We start from the raw sequence: 17500 nt of genomic DNA on the forward strand, positions 1-17500 counted from the left end.
AGACTCCACCCCTCTTTCTCCATCCTTCAATTCCGGGATATCGAAGGGAGCGGCGCCCCCCACTAAAGGAGAGGGAGCGAAGGAGTCAGGAGGGGGCGGCTCTCCCAGCTCCCCCCATGACTGCAGTACAGGGGGGCGGGGGAGGGGGTTACCTGGGGGGAGGAAGCCCGAGAAGGAGTCTCCGCTGGTTATTTCCTGGCGGTCGAGGAAGGGGCGTGCCTGGGGAAGAGACGAGGGGTGATGGTGGTGGTGGTGGTGGTGGTGTCAGGGAGGAGGAGGAGGAGGAGGAGGAGGAGGAGGGTTATTTTGATAATGGTATTGGAAGTAATAATAATAATATCTAATAATAATGATAATAATAGAAATAATAATAACAATAATAATAATAATAATAATAATAATAATAATAATAATAATAATAATAATAATAATAATAAAAAATAACAATGATAATAACAGATAACAATAAATAACAATAACAATAATAATAATAATAATAATAATAATAATAATAATAATAATAATAATAATAATAATAATAAAATAATAGCAGCAGTAGTAGTAGTAATAACTATAGTAGTAGTAGTAGTAATAGTATCAGTTACTACTGCTACTGCTACTACTGCTACTACTACTACTATTACTACCACAATAAAACAAGGACAACAAGAACTACAAGAACAACTACTACTCCTACATTTTCGACCTCCTAAACCCGTAATTCCGTAATCCGGCCAATCCAATAATCCAGCATAACTTTACTCTGCGGGAATAATTAAAACTTCCCTGAATAATGTTATGTTAATTTGCCTGAACGCCACTATGACACAGAGGCACATGTGTTTCCCTGTATCCCGAGCCCAAGGAGTCCCCGCTGGTCACTCCCTGGCGGTCGTGGAAGGAGAGGGTCTGACATGCCTATTTACTTGCACAGCTAACGTGTATCATAGTAATATAATGTCACAGTTATGATACAGGCTGAGTAAGACTATGCTGACTATTTGGTGATTTTATACAGCTTCAGAAACTTAAGTGGGGATTAAAATAGTGAAGACTGTGGCCATTAATCTTCTGACCACTACAGATCCTTCCTAGTGTCAATAAAATGGTCTAATCGTATACAAATCTCAAGGTCCAAAGTGTCCCAGTACTGAAGGGGTTAAGGAACACCTGTACGAGTAATCCAGAATTTTCCGTAATCCGGCAAGCCTCAGGTCTGCCAGTTGCCGGATTTGCGAAGTTCAACCTGTACTACTACTACTACTACTACTACTACTACTACTATCACTGTTACTACTAATACTACTACCACTACTACTACTACTACTACTACTACTTACCTCAGCTGTCGTGACCACCGCTACCACCACCATCACCATCGCCACCACCACCACCACATTCATTATAATCTGAAAAAGTAAACAAAATAAACAAACAAACAAACAAACAAACAAACAACAATAACACAAACCTAACTTTTCTCTTTTCTTACTTACAAATGAGGCAGTAGAGCAAATTAAAGCGAATGTGCGTGTTGTCTCTCTCTTCCCTCCGTAAAGCAAGTGAGATTAGAGAAAGTGAGATAGATCTTTATATATTTGACGGCTTCTTCTTGTTTTCTCGGGAATGTGTGGCAACCGTTACCCCCCTCTCTCTCTCTAGCTTTCACGTGACAGCAGGGAAAGCTTCACACAATTCTCACGCGCGTGCACACGCACACACACACACACACACACACACACACACACACACACACACACACACACACACACACACACACACACACACACACACACACACACACACACACAGTGTGTGTGTGTGTGTGTGTGTGTGTGTGTGTGTGTGTGTGTGTGTGTCGTAATAGTAGTAGTAGTAAAGAAAAAGCATTACTACTACTACTACTACTACTACTACTACTACTACTACTACTACTACAACTATTACTGCTGCTGCTGCTACTATCACTACTATTATTACTATCACTTCTACTACTACTATTACTATCACTACTACCACTACAACAAGCTACTACTATTACTACTAATGTCACATCTATTACTATTACAAATGACTACCACTACTGCTACTGCCACCACTACCACTAATGCTATTTTATTTACGTACTTATTTTTTCACGTAGGAGGAGCACAAAGATAGAAACAGATCCGCTGAGGTGTTATTTCCAAAACAGTCGGAGAATCATTGAAATTCTAAAGATAATCGTCTTGAACCCTCCGCCTGGAAAGTTCAGGTCATAGGAAGATGGAAATACAGAAGTCGGCAGAGAGTACCGCAATGTGCCAGAGAAAAGGATGAATGATTGAGAGTACAGTGGTTAACTCTTGCATTAGAGAGATGAAGCAGGCAGGGAGTTCCAGAGTGCACCAGAGAAGGGATGAATGACTGTGAGTACTGGTTAACTCTTGCTCTGATGACATAATAAGGAAAGAGAAAGAAGAAAGTCTTGTACAGCGAGGACGCGAGATGAATGGAGGCAGGTATGCAGTTAGCAAGATCAGAAGAGTAGCAAGCAAATAAGAGATACAGCATTGCAGTGGTGAGAGAGGATGAAGACAGTCAAACACAGGAGAGTTGATAAGACAAAAAGCTTTGGATCCCATCCTATCTAGGAGAGCAGTATGAGTGGAACCCTCCCATATACGTGAAGCATATTCCTTACATAGGCGATAATACCCCTGTACATATTTAGTAATTGGGGGGGAGGGGTTGAAAAAAAAAAAAAAACTGGCGGAGACGCCTCAGAACGCCTAACTTCATAGAAGCTGTTTTAGCAAGAGATGAGATGTGAAGTTTCCAGTTAAGATTATGAGTAAAGGACAGACCGAGGATATTCAATGTGGAAGAAGGAGACAGTTGAGTCATTGAAGAAGAGGGGATAGTTGTCTGGAAGGTTGTGTTGAGTTGATAGATGAAGGAATTAATTTTTTGAGGCATTGAAAACTACTAAGTTTTCTCTGCCACAATCAGAAATCTTAGAAAGATCAGAAGTCAGGCGTTCTGTGGCGTCCCTGCATGATCTGATGACTTCCTGAAGGGTTGGTCGTCTCTGAAAAGACGTGGGAGTGGATAGGGCAAGAAGTTTGGTTAATTAAGATCATTAATGAATAATAGGAAGAGGGTGGGTGACAGGACAGAAGCTTGACGAACACCACTGTTAATAGATTTAGGAGAACGGTGGCCGTCTACCAACACTACAATAGACTGGTCGTAAAGGAAACTTGAGATAAAGTTGCAGAGAGAAGGAAAGAAACAATAGGAGGGCAATTCTGAGATCAAAGCTTTGTGGCAGACTCGATCACAACAATAAAAATTTCACTAAAATCACTACTACTAGAACCATACCATACCGCTACTTTCTACGATCGTTGTTGACAAATAGCGTAATTCTCTCTCTCTCTCTCTCTCTCTCTCTCTCTCTCTCTCTCTCTCTCTCTCTCTCTCTCTCTCTCCATGACTCGGCAAAAGTACACATGGTCAAAATTGCTCACACACACACACACACACACACACACACACACACACACACACACACACACACACGGAGTAAAAAAAATTAATAAACGAGACAGTGAAATATGAAGGAAACACACACACACACACACACACACACAGAGAGAGAGAGAGAGAGAGAGAGAGAGAGAGAGAGAGAGAGAGAGAGAGAGAGAGAGAGAGAGAGAGAGAGAGAGAGAGAGAGAGAGAGTTATTATAGTACCATGACCACCATTTTTTATAAGAAGGGAAAGCAAGATAATGGAAGGGAAAAGAGAACAAGAACAACAAAAACAAGAGCAAAACAATGGTAATAATAATAATAATAATAATAATAAGAAGAAGAAGAAGAAGAAGAAGAAGAAGAAGAAGAAGAAGAAGACGAAGACGAAGAAGAAGAAGAAGAAGAAGAAGAAGAAGAAAAGAAAATGAATAGGAATTAAACAAAAAAATAAACATGAGGAGGAGGAGGAGGAGGAAAAAAATAAAATGAAGAAGAGAAAAAAATAATGTTTTATAAAATCTTACTACTAATGATGGAATAAAGGTAGTGGTTAACATTACTACTTATCATTACTGCTACCATTACTGCATTGAGGTGGAGAGAATCAAGAAAAAGAAATCATATGTCGAGTTTTTTTTTAATATACAGAGACATATTCAAGAGATCTAGTCACTATCGATATTATTTGTCCATATTAACGAATAAAAACTTTCGAAACGACCTCAACTTTTACAATATACGTTCTAGTCTCTCTCTCTCTCTCTCTCTCTCTCTCTCTCTCTCTCTCTCTCTCTCTCTCTCGTTCGCTATAGACGTCACAAGGACCGCAATAATTCATAATAGGAGATAAAACGTCGTACACCAAAATCGTGAATTGTCGTACATCTTGGTGAGCATGGCAGCAAGGAATCAAATATCGTACTGCTAGGTTTGAAAACTATTGACCATTTAACTATCAATTTACACACAGTGCTACTAATGATACACGTAGTAGTAATATGAAAAATACACTGAAACACGACACGTTCGTACACCAAATAACTATTATTGTACATCTTCATAAACATGGAAGCAAGAACTCTAAATATCGTACTAGATTTGAAAACTATTGTACCTGTAAGTATATATACAATAATAATAGTAATGTTATAATAGTAATATGAAAAAAAAAAATACATTGAAACACGCCAGTTGTTATGTAAAAATTACTGGAAGATAAATATAATTACTAGTTTCCTATAATATTTCTAACTATTATTTATATCCACACAAATATTCGCTAGTAAAATATTTAAAATATTTATTACTAGTTCACTATCATTATTAGTGTTGCCTTAAGAAATATTGTTATCGTTACTAATATTACTAACGTCTTATTCATCAACATTGTAAGTGGTAAAAGTGTAATATATAGTCTCTCTCTCTCTCTCTCTCTCTCTCTCTCTCTCTCTCTCTCTCTCTCATTACGAACAGCTCTCTCTCTTCCTTCTTTCTTCTACATATAGTGAAACAAATAATACACAGAAATTTATAGATATAATCGTAAATAAGAGAAAAAATCAGATCTACATATAATACGTAACAAATTGTTAATAAATAAAATAAAACAAATAAATAATAAAATAAACCCCCGAAAATAGAAATGTCAGAGCAAGAAATTAGTGGAAAAAATAAATAATACATTGAATGAACACTTATTTGTACACTTCATAAAAACACACACAAAAGTTACATGTGTAAAGAAATTATGGAAATTGGAGTGAGCAATGAAAAAGAGAAAAAAAATACTGTTAAGAATCTATTTTACATTTTCTTCTCTTTATATGTACAATAAAGGAAAATAAATGACACAAAATACTATGAGAGACTTATAAAAAATTCTCTGATAAAAGAATGGAAAAAGAAAAACATACAAGTTGATGTTCTTTTAACTTTTCATGAATAAATATGGACTCTAGATTATGAGTAACCAATAAATAAATAAATAATAAAATAATAGATAAATAAATAAATATAAAACAATAAGTAAAAAGTAAACAAATAAATAATTCTGATAATAAAATTAACCCAAAACCGATGGTCAGTTTTTTCTTGGTTTTGTACGCATAGGAAGATTCTTAATTACAAAATAAATAAATAAATAAAATAAATACAAACAAAAAAGTAGAATACAATGAAAATAAAAAAAGTTATTAAAAAACTTAAATATATATATACAATTAGAAAAATAAAATTACGAACTCGGAAAATAAAAGCGCCACTCTGCAATAAACCCAACAAACAAAGACCACACCAAATCTTTCATGTACTGTGCTCGGTTATGGAGCGCGAAGAACAAGTCTATCGTACACCAAACACACTAATTATTGTACACATCAGTAAATGGAAGCTGACTCTTTTCTTACACTGTACCACACGTAGAAATTATTGTACCTGTAAACTATTAAACTATTATATATTTACCTAAAGGAACGATAAATGGAAGATAATTTTTGTTACCCCATACCATTTAGAAACAATTGTATACCTGTAAACTATGATCTATTTACCTAAAAGAATCCATGAAGGATGACTTTTTGCTACATCTTACCATTGGAAAATTCTTGTGTACCTTTAAGCATTTACTCAAAGAAACGATAAACGCAAGATTACTATTTTGTTACATCATACCATTTAGAAACCATTGTACCCTTAAACTAAGATATATTTACCTAGAGAAACGATATATATGACCTTTTTGTTACATCATACTATTCAAAAACAATTGTACCTGTAAACTATTTAATTACCTGGGGAAATGATATATGGAAGATGACGTTTTCGTTACATCATACCATTCAGAAATTATTGTACCTTTAAACTAAGATACATTGACCTAAAGAAACGATATATGGAAGATGACCTTTTTGTTACATCATTCAGAAATTATTGTACTTTTACACTAAGTTACATTTACCTAGAGAAACGATATATGGAAGATGACCTTTTAGTTACATCATACCATCTAAAATCAATTGTACCTATAACCTACCATAAACTTACAAAGAGAAACACAGAGATAGGAATTTCTTAATACAAAGATATGAATTACTGTAACTATTAAATATTTTCCCTGAAAGAATCATCACCAAGCAATAAAACTAAATGAATGGATGGCACGATTTTTCTATATTACCATACAATATTTCAAAACTACAGTATAGATAATGAAAGGTAAATTTCACAAATAGAATGAAAAACGTGTGACAAGAATTTACATCTTTATGGTACGAGATTATAAAGTTACTGTATCGATGAACTGAGATGCAAATTTCATAAAAACATGAAAGAACAGTATATTTTTATCTTTTCTTTTTATGAAATTTGAATAAACTAAGACACAGTTTTCTAAGCAAATGAAAAACCAACTTATTAAAATTTCTGTAACTAACAAAAAGCAAGTGATTCATATTTTCTAAACGAACAAAAGTGATTCAAATCCCCCAAATGAAGGAAAGCAATTAAAATTTATGAAACGAACAAAAACAAGAGCTTAAGATTTCCTAAACAACCAAAAGACAACTTAAAATTCCCTAAAACAACGAAAGATACGTGATTCAAATTTCCAAAACGAACACAAGTGATTGAAATTTCCGAAACGAACGAGTTATTAAAATTTCCAAAACCAATTAAAGTTACTCAAATTTTTGAAACAAACAAAAATTATTCAAATTTCCAAAATGAACGCAAGTGATCTAATTTTCCAATATGAATGCGTCACTAAAATTTCCAACACGAACAAAAGTGATAAAAATTTCCAAAACAAACAAAATTATCAAAATTTCCCCATAATAACAGAAGTTATTCAAATTTCCTAAACGAACAAAAACCATGTGATGAAAATTTCCTAAATGAAAAAAAAATCAAAAATTTCCTAAACAAACGAGACGACTGACGTACAAAATTTGAACAAACTAAGACAAAATCTCCTGAACAAACAAAACAAAAAGTGAATAAAATTTTCCCAAAACAAACAAAACTGTCAAATTATTAAAATTTCCTAACCAAAACAAAAACCAAAACAAAACAAAACAACAAAAAAGTTATAATTTGCTAAACGAACAACATGACTAATGTATGAAATTTAAAGAAAAAAAGACAATTTTCCGAAATTAACAAAACCAAGTGATTGAAATTTCTTAAACCAAAATAAAAAGAAAAATATGTAAATGAAAAAAGAAAAACAATATGATTTTCCATCATACAAGGGTTACGCATTATTGTATGTGTCAAGAAATACTCCCAAAAATGAGCAAAAAGTAATAATAAAATAAAATAAATATATAAATAAGATCAAAATAAAAATAAAGCAAAATTCTCTTAAAAAATAACTTTTTTCCATCATAAGTAAAAAGATTGCTGTACTGGCAAATTAAGATACAATTTAACAAAAAGAAAGAAATAAACTAAATAAATAAAAGCATGATATAAATACAAAAACAAAACAAACAAATAAAAACGAAATAAATCAAACAAATAGATGAAACCACATGATATACAAACAAAAAACAAAAAAAGTTATGAACTTTTCTCCATCTTGTTAAAATATCTTGCACTCATAAATTAAGAAACAATTTAATAAAGAAAACAAAAAAAAATTAAATTAAAATAAAACCACATGATATAAATATCCCCAAAGGACACCATGCCATTCCCTATATCGTACAAGACAGTAAAATTATCGTACCTACTTCCTATTCCCTGCCAATATGAACTTCCTTTACGCATTCAAACAATACAATATCACTGTATAAGACCACACTATACATTACTAATCTCCTACAGGAACTATGCTGGTGTACTCTTTGAGTTATCACCAAGTATTTAAGGAGAATAGAAGAGATGTATAGGAATTACATTTGATTCACAAAAAAAAAAAAAAAAAAAAAAAAATGCTCTATTGACTCCTAAAACAGAATAGTTAAGTCATATAAGAGTTTCTTAAAAAAAAGTCATAAATTTCTTCATGTCATATCTAAATACATTTCCTAAGTATATATATATATATATATATATATATATATATATATATATATATATATATATATATATATATATATATATATATATATCCTAAAAAGTCACCTATATTTACTAGTCATATATAAATAAATGTCATAGTCATATATAAATTTCCTAGAGATATATAAATTACCTGGTCACATATATAAATCTAAAAAGTCGAGTCACATATATATTTTCCTAAAGGTGGGTTCACACGTGCTAATTTGCGACTGAAATTTTATTTGGTAGAGTTTCCGACTCAAAATCGGTGCCTAGCGACTGGAGATAGCAGTTGCAAAACAAGACTAACATGTTGGTCTTGTTAGTTGATTTGCAACTTTATTTATGTCATGACGCCACGAAGTAAGCTTTGAAAAATGTGATCTTCAAATATAGAGATGTTAGAGTTGCTGAGGGAAAAAGAACACATCTGGAACCCCAGAAATTAATCATACAGTAAAGAAAGCTTGCGCAAATTGTCATTCGACAAAAATAGCTGCCACTCTACACGAACTGTTTCCCTCAATGAAAGGTGTTGTTGCAGGGGAGGCTTGAAGACTTGACAGGATTTAATTAGATCACAATTGTGCATTGTCTTCTTAAGATTACTGTGTGGTAGACACTCCTTCCTTTCCTTCTACTCAGCCAGGGACATATCCATGGGCATTTTCTTTTCGGTTGACTCTTCCGGTACGCCAAAAGAAGAGCAACCACAGCTTCAGCATTGTCACAGGAAGAAGACATCTTGGCGGGTAGCTGTTTGTTTATATTCACTTCCCGCCAAGGCGCCAACTAGTCGATACTTTCAAGCGCTACATGTGACACTCTCCAACTAGAAGGGATGAGTCGGAAACTCTACCTACGTAAAATTTCAGTTGCAAATTGGCACGTGTGAACCCACCTTAAGTCACACTAATTTCCTAAAAAGTCACACATAATATTTCCTAAAATCACACACACACACACACATTTGCTAATACAACAAACAGCTAGTCATATATGAAAGAGTAACAAACAGTATAGAAATCTCCTAATAAAACTGTAGAATTATATAGACCGTTGAGCCATGCGTGTGTGTGTGTGTGTGTGTGTGTGTGTGTGTGTGTGTGTGTGTGTGTGTGTGTGTGTGTGTGTGTGTGTGTGTGTGTGTGTGTTGCTTTATTTATCCCACACACTGCATAAAAATAAATAAATAAAATAACAATTGTACCTTCTAAAAATAAATAAATAAAAATAAATAAGGTCAATAAACAGAATCATAGTAAAGTATATACATGTTAAGAAATTAAAGGTGAATAAATGAATACATGTAAGAATGGGGAGTTTTCAGAAGTAGTGGTTGTCACCAGGTGGCAGCACAGATGTCTCCTTCGTTCTCACAGGGGTAATATAGAACATACTGCAGTGTCTTTCGATAAACACAGAGATACAATAGGTCAATATAATATATTTTCCTACATAATTCCTTGTAAGTAGTAACACAGGCAAAATCGAACCCTATTCATGAAAAATGTTTACAAGTTAATTTTCTCATGAACTCGCAGTGAGGCTTATTTGGTCATCTCCACATTTCCCAAAGAGTATATACACCCTTGATCGCGTATGTATTGATCCAGTCGACAGTAAACATGAAAACATGTCTTTGTCACTTAAAACCCGCTCTTCTATTTTTATACAATGAAATACAAGAATATGAGTGAAGGCCAGCAGAAATTGGCCAAGAAGTTAATATTCGATGCTCTAAGCATGAGTGACATGGGAGATCTTACTAGGGAACATCAGATATTGCGAGTGGAAGGCTCGGACAAATTAATGGTATGAAAAGGTTTATATTAAAGTTACAGCATATTACCGTACAAAGTACAATTTTACATAGCTATTATGAAATTTTTTTTTATTGTTTATGTGATATGTAAAAATAATAAAGAAATGAAAACTATCACTATACTTTTTTTTCCGCCCTTCATAGGGCGGATACAAAGTATAGTCACTTTAAGGTAATCCTCCCTCAGGACATTATAGGTGGCTGCACAGGTTTCAGGGATGATCAGACTGAGGCTCTCATTTTGAAATTCTAGTGGAATACTGGAGACTTGTGTAGGATCTTCCTGCGGCAAGGAAGTGAAGTGTTGCTTCAAGACGAGCACCCGGTGGTATGCTGTCTCGGATGCCGGTGTCCTGCTTGCAGATATATGGATGTATCTTCTTCAGCAATTCATGAAATGCAATGAATGGCTTTTGTGTATAATTTTCAAAGTCTGTCTGGTTTTCTACTTGTAGCTCTAAAAATATTTTATTAAAGCTCCCTCGCAGAGACTGCCGAGAAAGCCACTGCTTGCACCACAAAGTCCGATGTTTCTTTTTCAAAAGTTTCTTTTTTTTTTTTTTTTTAGGTGCACACACAACAACTATACTCCACAGTACAGTTTCTTGACAGAGTAGAGCGTCAGTGGACATCCTCCCCCCGTGAAAGCCAAATGATGACCAAGATCTGATTGCTCGCACAGTTATGAGTAGGGCTGCCACCTCCACCTCCTAAAAATATGGAACGCATTAGCTGAGGTTGGAACAGTGATGGCGGGTAGAAAGTCAATCAAATTGACAAGGCTTGAAGATAAGCTCTTCCATAAGTACCCTGTATTAGGAGGAATTCAAGGATATCTTGACTAAATGTGAGGATATATTGCAACATACATTCATCAGTCAAGTTATCAGTAATATATTTTTGAAACTACATGTGTCTGTATAAATTCTAAAAAATGAGACACTGAAAAATATATTTCCCTTAATTAAAGAAAAAAAAAGAAAACTCATTTGGAAAAACAGTAGCTACCTGTGAATATGAATGGATCATAAATATAGCCATTACTTATACATTTTCCAAGTGTACAGATCCTGCAGATGTAGCCATGTTCAGTACCAGGTACCTAACAGGGATGAGACATAGGCATGGCACAGCACAGCAGCAGTGTTCTCATTTCTAGACTGACAGCCATTGGTGATGGACCGTGGAGGCGGAGCGAGATATTACGTGTACTGTTCATGTAACACACGGGCGGCACAACAAACCCCTAACAAATTCATATATTTTTGTGAACTGGTTATGTATTTGTTTCAATATTTGGTCATGATGACTTATTAATTTATTTCATTTGCTTGACTATTAATACAGGCAAATACGAAACAAATGGCGTTCCGTAATGGTTCAATACAGAACGCAGCATTTTACGCTTCACTACGGAACGGAACGGTTCCATATTTTAAGGGACAGGTGGCAACCCTAGTTATGAGGTTCGCAGTGATGCAGCCCGTTTGGACGCTAGTGTCAATTTTTCAACACCACTACTGCATCAAGTCGGTGATGCATGATGCTCCGTGTGGACGGGGCTTAACCAAACCTGGGCTGCCCACCTGTTTAACTTGACAAACACATGTGGGGCAAATAGTTACTTCCTGCAGTAATATCCATGCCACTGTGCCATGAGGAGGAAAGCTTCACATATTCCTCTCTCCTCACTCTACAGCTGTCCAATGATATGCTTATTCTTTGCTAGATTGTTTTGCCAAGTCTTGATCTTGATGAAAGCGATGCTAAAATCACCACAAAAATAATTATACCTATATATCACGATGTTACTGAGTAAGCTGGGTCATACTATACAGTACAGTCAAAATTTTTACCTTTTTCATTGTCCAAATCAATAAATTTTAGACTTGTAGTATTATCTTTGAGGCGTTCAGAATAGTAGTGACGTAAGCGCCACCCAAGCCAATTTTGAGGTTTGTATAGCATTTTCTTCGTCTCGCATTCATCTTTCCGAATCTGCAACATCCAAGTCAAAATTCGACCCGCAACATGGTCGAAATTCCCATTCTTTGGAGGGGTACGCACCGCCGTGTGGCCATCGACAAAAAAAAAAAAAAAAACTCTTGCACTCACTCAATAATGACGTATGTACTCGGGCAGGCAATGGGAGGTCTGCATTTTCACCCTGGCGTGTCTCAGCAAGCTGTAGTATACCATTATCTCCTTCCTACTGTATTTGGCTCACATCTGTGCCGTCAGAAGTATTATGGCAATAAGGATGAAATTCTGCTAGTAGTGATGGCATTAATCAACCATATCGGCATCACATTTAAGTGACCGCACAGTGAATTTTACACCAACATATCTCCACCAGGGCTGCTCAGCAACCAATGGGGAGGCAGGGATGCAGTGACATGACTGACAACAGCCAATGAGAGCCCACCATTATCACTCCCCTCACTCTCCCTCTGCCCTTACCTTCAGTCTTCCAACCTCCACCCTTCTGCCGACATTATTGGATTATCATTATTTTTTTTTGAGGTGGGGGTTACCTGTTGCGAATTCAGTGGGCAAGATGAGTGATAGTGACAGTGAGAGAGATCAGGGAGTGCCTCTCAGTAGGAAAAGAGGCCGATAGTGTAGTGAGTGGCGGTCCAGTGTGGCTAAAAGGAAGCGTAACCTAGGTGAAGGATACACAAGTCGTGTCACAGGATGCCAAGCTGCGGCCCGTACTGTGGGACAACCATGTCAAGACGGCTGTTTTTCCCGCACCTACCACCTTACACACGAGGACGAGTCCTTTAAGGAGTGCAAGAAGGGCTTCCTTTCAGTTTTGGGTATTTCTGAGACATACCTAAGGGCAGCCTTCAAGTCTGTGTCTTCTACAGGCTGTCCTAGAGGTGACCACAGAGGTCGGCAGCCTAGTCGGTGTATCCTACCTGAGGCTGAGTAGCGTGTTATCCAGCATATTCTTAGCTTCCCTATTGTGTCAAGCCATTACACATGAGCCAAGAGTCCTCTTATGAGGTATCTAGATCCACAGCTTAACGTAAAGAAAATGTATCGACTATACCTACAATGGATGAGGAACATTATTCTGAAGAGACAAGTCAAGCTGAGCTACTATCACAAAAAGTTTAAGAGTTCCCGCCTGGGATTTAAGCCTCTCATGAGTGACACCTGCACCAGGTGTGACACACTCAGGGTTGCCATTCAGAAAGCAACTCCTGACCAGGTGCCAGGACTTAAGGAGCAGAAGAAGGGACACCTTAAAGCAGCTAAGGAAGGACAATGATTGATGAAACGACTAGCTAAGGATGAAGATCCTACTGCAAAATGCATCTGTCTCGACCTTCAGCAGACTCGGCCCATTCCGAGAATGGCTACTAGTGTGGCGTACTATCAAAAGAAACTCTGGATGTGTAACCTGTGCATTCATGATCTCAAGAAAAGGAGAGTCAGTTCTTCACGTGGGACAAGGCCACAGGTGGTCGTGGCAGTGTTGAGATTGTGTCTTGCCTTCTCAAGTCGATCACGAGTCAGTTTGAAAAGGGTGAAAGTTTCACAACTCTTAAGATAGTGTCTGATAATTGCAGCGGCCAGAACAAAAACATTAACATAATCCTACTCTACCTTCGCCTGATACACAGTGGCAAAGTGTCCCAAATTGATCACTACTATCTTGTCCGTGCCCACAGCTACATGGCCTGTGACCGGGCCTTCGGCAATATTGAGAACCATTAGGGCCACCGGGGACATCTATGACTTCAAGAACTACTGTTTGGCTATACGGGCATCTCGAGTACAGCACCAGCAGGTTATTGTCCTGCGACAAAAAAACTTCCTGAACTTTGATGTTCTCCAGCAGGAAGTGACCAATCAAAGACCTAAGGCACCCCACAGATTCATGGAGGCCTGCCATTTCACTGTCATAAGCCAGTATCATCAGGGGTACTATGTAGTCATGGATTATGAGGCTCCAGTTGGGACTATTCGCCTCAGGAAGGACACTGCTACGACCAACCCTCTGTCCTTTAACATCTCCTGCAGAAACATACCTCAGAAGTATTTTGCTCCTCGTCACCTTAAACCTGGCAAGGTTAAGGCCTTGAAGTACTTCCTCAACTACATCCCTCCTGTCTACAATTGATACCTGAACTACATCATCGATCAGCAAGAACAGGACGAGGACGAGGAAGACGTAGATGATGACCTGGATGACGTCCTGGAGTACGACGATGATGATGGACAGGTGAGTGTGTCAGTGGCTGACACGCCCACCACCAGTGGGAGGGTGATGCGGCCTTGGATGCCAGGCCATCCACTTCATCCCAGTAGCCTCCCCATACAACATCATCATCATCATCATCAACATCGACATCATCATCACATTCATTGTCATGGTTTAGTCATCTTCAATCAACCAAGAAGCCAACACCAGCCATCACCTTCGTCAATGTAAGTGTTGATGCACAAACACGCACAACAACAGTAACTTTTATTTTTTTTTATTATTCTTTAAGGGTGGAGGTTGTTAATTATTAATATTAGTATTATTATTAATTTTTCAGTCCAAAAATACAGGTCCCCTCCCCAGAAAAATGCAGTTAATGAGCAGCTTCAGAATGTAATTATATTTTGTTTACAATGGTTGCAAAGCCCAGTCATGGAGCTTCATTTTGCAAAAAAACTAGAGCTTTCTACCTCATCTCAGTAAAAGGTTATTGTGTTCTGAATGTTGCAAAACTTAAACCGAGTCTTTCTCTGTTTTTTATTTTTGGCGCTTACGTCACTACTATTCTGAACACCTCATTTAAGATACTGATAGCAGTACTACAAAATAATCACAACAAAATATTTGCTTTGACTAAATTCTTCCAAAATTATCCATACAGGATATTTAAAAGTGGATACAGAATGTAAACAGTAACATAATGATCAATGTTCTATGCATCTGTATGTGCCTGGGATTTAATACAACAATAATTTAGCTCACGTCAGAAGGGGACACGTAGCAGCGGTGACATCTGCTGGATTACTTCTGAAAACTACCCATTAAGAAGTTGTTTAGGGTTCTTATAAATAATATAATTAAATAAATAAATGAATAATATTAACGATAATGATAATAATGATAATAATAATAATAATAATAATAATAATAATAATAATAATAATAAAAGCAACCCAAAGTAAACAAAACTGAGAAAAACTAAACAAATACGATTCAAAGAAATGCCCTTTTTTTTTCTAATGTATGATATGCATATGCAACACACACACACACACACACACACACACACACACACACACACACACACACACACACACACACACACACACACACACACACACAGGAAGCTTTAATGGAAAAAAAAATAATAATAATAAAAATAACCAAGTAGATAACAAAAAACAAAGATAATAAATAATATAAAAAATAAATGAATAAACAAATAAAAAATAGATAAAAATAAACAAATGAAATAATGAAACAATATCAATAATAAACCTAAAGAATGATTACCAACACTCCATAAACATGATCAGATCCCACTCAAAAGGATCATAACCCATCAAACAGCATCAGAAGCCACTAAACAGCATTAGAACCCATTAAATAGCATCAAAACCCATTCAACAGCATTAAAACCCACAAAATGGCATCAGAACCCACAAAACAGCATCAGAAACCCATGAAAAAAAAGCATCCTAACTCCATGAAAAAAGCATCATAACCCATTGAACAGCATTGGAACCCATTAAACAGGATCAGAACCCAGAAAACAGCATCATAACCACATGAAAAAGCATCAGAACCCATTGAACAGGATCACCACCACCACTACGACAAAAATAGATTCCAATATCCTCAATTAATCCTGTAACACCACAATGCAGGATCCAGTGGAAGCATAAATGCTTGAACCCCTTATAAGAAGAATTTGACACTGACTTGTACACTCTTAAATATCTCAAACTGTGACCCAGTGCTATTTAATCCCTTATAAGAAGATCCAATGCTATTATAGACTCTGAATTTATTTAGGTTAGATTAGATTTGATTCCGTATAAGAAATATTCAATACTAAATTTAAAGAGTTTGGTGGCTTATATGAGCATCCAATACTATCATATACTCTAGAACCTATTAAAGCAAAATCCAGTATTATAGAAACTCTTCAATACATTAAAACGAACATCTAGATCCTTTAAAAGAGCATATATAACCTCAAATACTAATAATCTTTTTAGAAACCAATACTAGAAGTGGACTCCTGAATACCTTAAAAGCAGATCCAACACCACTAAATACTCTTGAACACCTTTAAAGATGATTCAACACCATTAAACACTCTTGAATCCTTTAATAAAGGATCCAGCACCACTGAACACTTCAATTCCTTATGAGGTTTCAACACCACTAAACATTCTTGAAAATCTCTTAACAGAGGATCCAACACCAGTAAGCACTCTTGATCACCTTTACAAAGATGATCCAACACTTTAAACACTCTTGAACACCTTTAAAGAGAATCCAACACTCTTTAAACCTCATCTGAACCCACTCATATGGGATCGACTCGTGAAAAATGAAGAAAATCAACAAAAACTTACGTGTTATCCGGCAGCAAGAGGTTCCGATCCCCTTGTTCCTCTCCAGCATTCAATTCCATAAGGTTGTGATGCAAAAACTCCTCTTGGAAGTCAAAACCACTGAATAAGAGAGGAGATTCAAGGGCTTGAGGTAATAGGTTCTGATCCCTTATGCTTCCCTGCTTGTGCTGTAATAGGATCCAATTCCCTTGCTTTTTCTCCTTCAAAACACCAGGAGACTTTAAATATTCCTTTTTTTCTTGTTTTCCTTGATTTTTCTTTAGTTCTATTTGTTGTGTTTTTTTCTGTTGTTTTCCTTCAATGCTGTTCAGATGCTGTGCTATTCTGCTGTCTTGCTGTCTTCCTTCACTGCTGTTTAGATGCTGTTTTCCTCTGCTGTGGTCCTGTTTTCCTTCACTGCTGTTTAAATGCTGTGTCTCCCTGCTGTGCTGCTGTTTTCCTTCCTCCTGCTTTCCCTCATTGCTGTTCAGATGCTGCATTCGTCTTCCTTCACTGCTGTTAAAATGCTGTGTTCT

At 36.3% G+C, this 17500-nt stretch overlaps 2 protein-coding genes across 2 annotated transcripts in view; one reads left to right on the forward strand and one right to left on the reverse strand.

Annotated features, from left to right (window-relative positions):
• LOC123514095 (cytochrome P450 4C1-like) overlaps positions 1-913 on the forward strand; it is a 40347-nt gene extending 39434 nt beyond the window's left edge. Inside the window, exon 13 of the mRNA XM_045271731.1 lies at positions 832-913. Within this exon, the coding sequence (XP_045127666.1) occupies positions 832-913 (82 nt within the window). The remainder of the gene's footprint in view (positions 1-831) is intronic.
• Positions 1-17500, reverse strand: part of LOC123514105 (stress response protein nst1-like) — a 47678-nt gene that overhangs the window by 3689 nt on the left and 26489 nt on the right. Inside the window, exons 12-14 of the mRNA XM_045271740.1 lie at positions 16986-17500; positions 1341-1409; positions 153-219 (exon numbers count right to left, since the gene is read on the reverse strand). The exon at positions 16986-17500 is cut by the window's right edge and continues 1653 nt beyond it. The gene's annotated coding sequence lies outside the window, so the exon portion shown is untranslated. The remainder of the gene's footprint in view (positions 1-152; positions 220-1340; positions 1410-16985) is intronic.

Source organism: Portunus trituberculatus, chromosome 5 (genome assembly GCF_017591435.1).
Source record: "Portunus trituberculatus isolate SZX2019 chromosome 5, ASM1759143v1, whole genome shotgun sequence".
In the NCBI taxonomy this organism is placed as follows: domain Eukaryota; kingdom Metazoa; phylum Arthropoda; class Malacostraca; order Decapoda; family Portunidae; genus Portunus; species Portunus trituberculatus.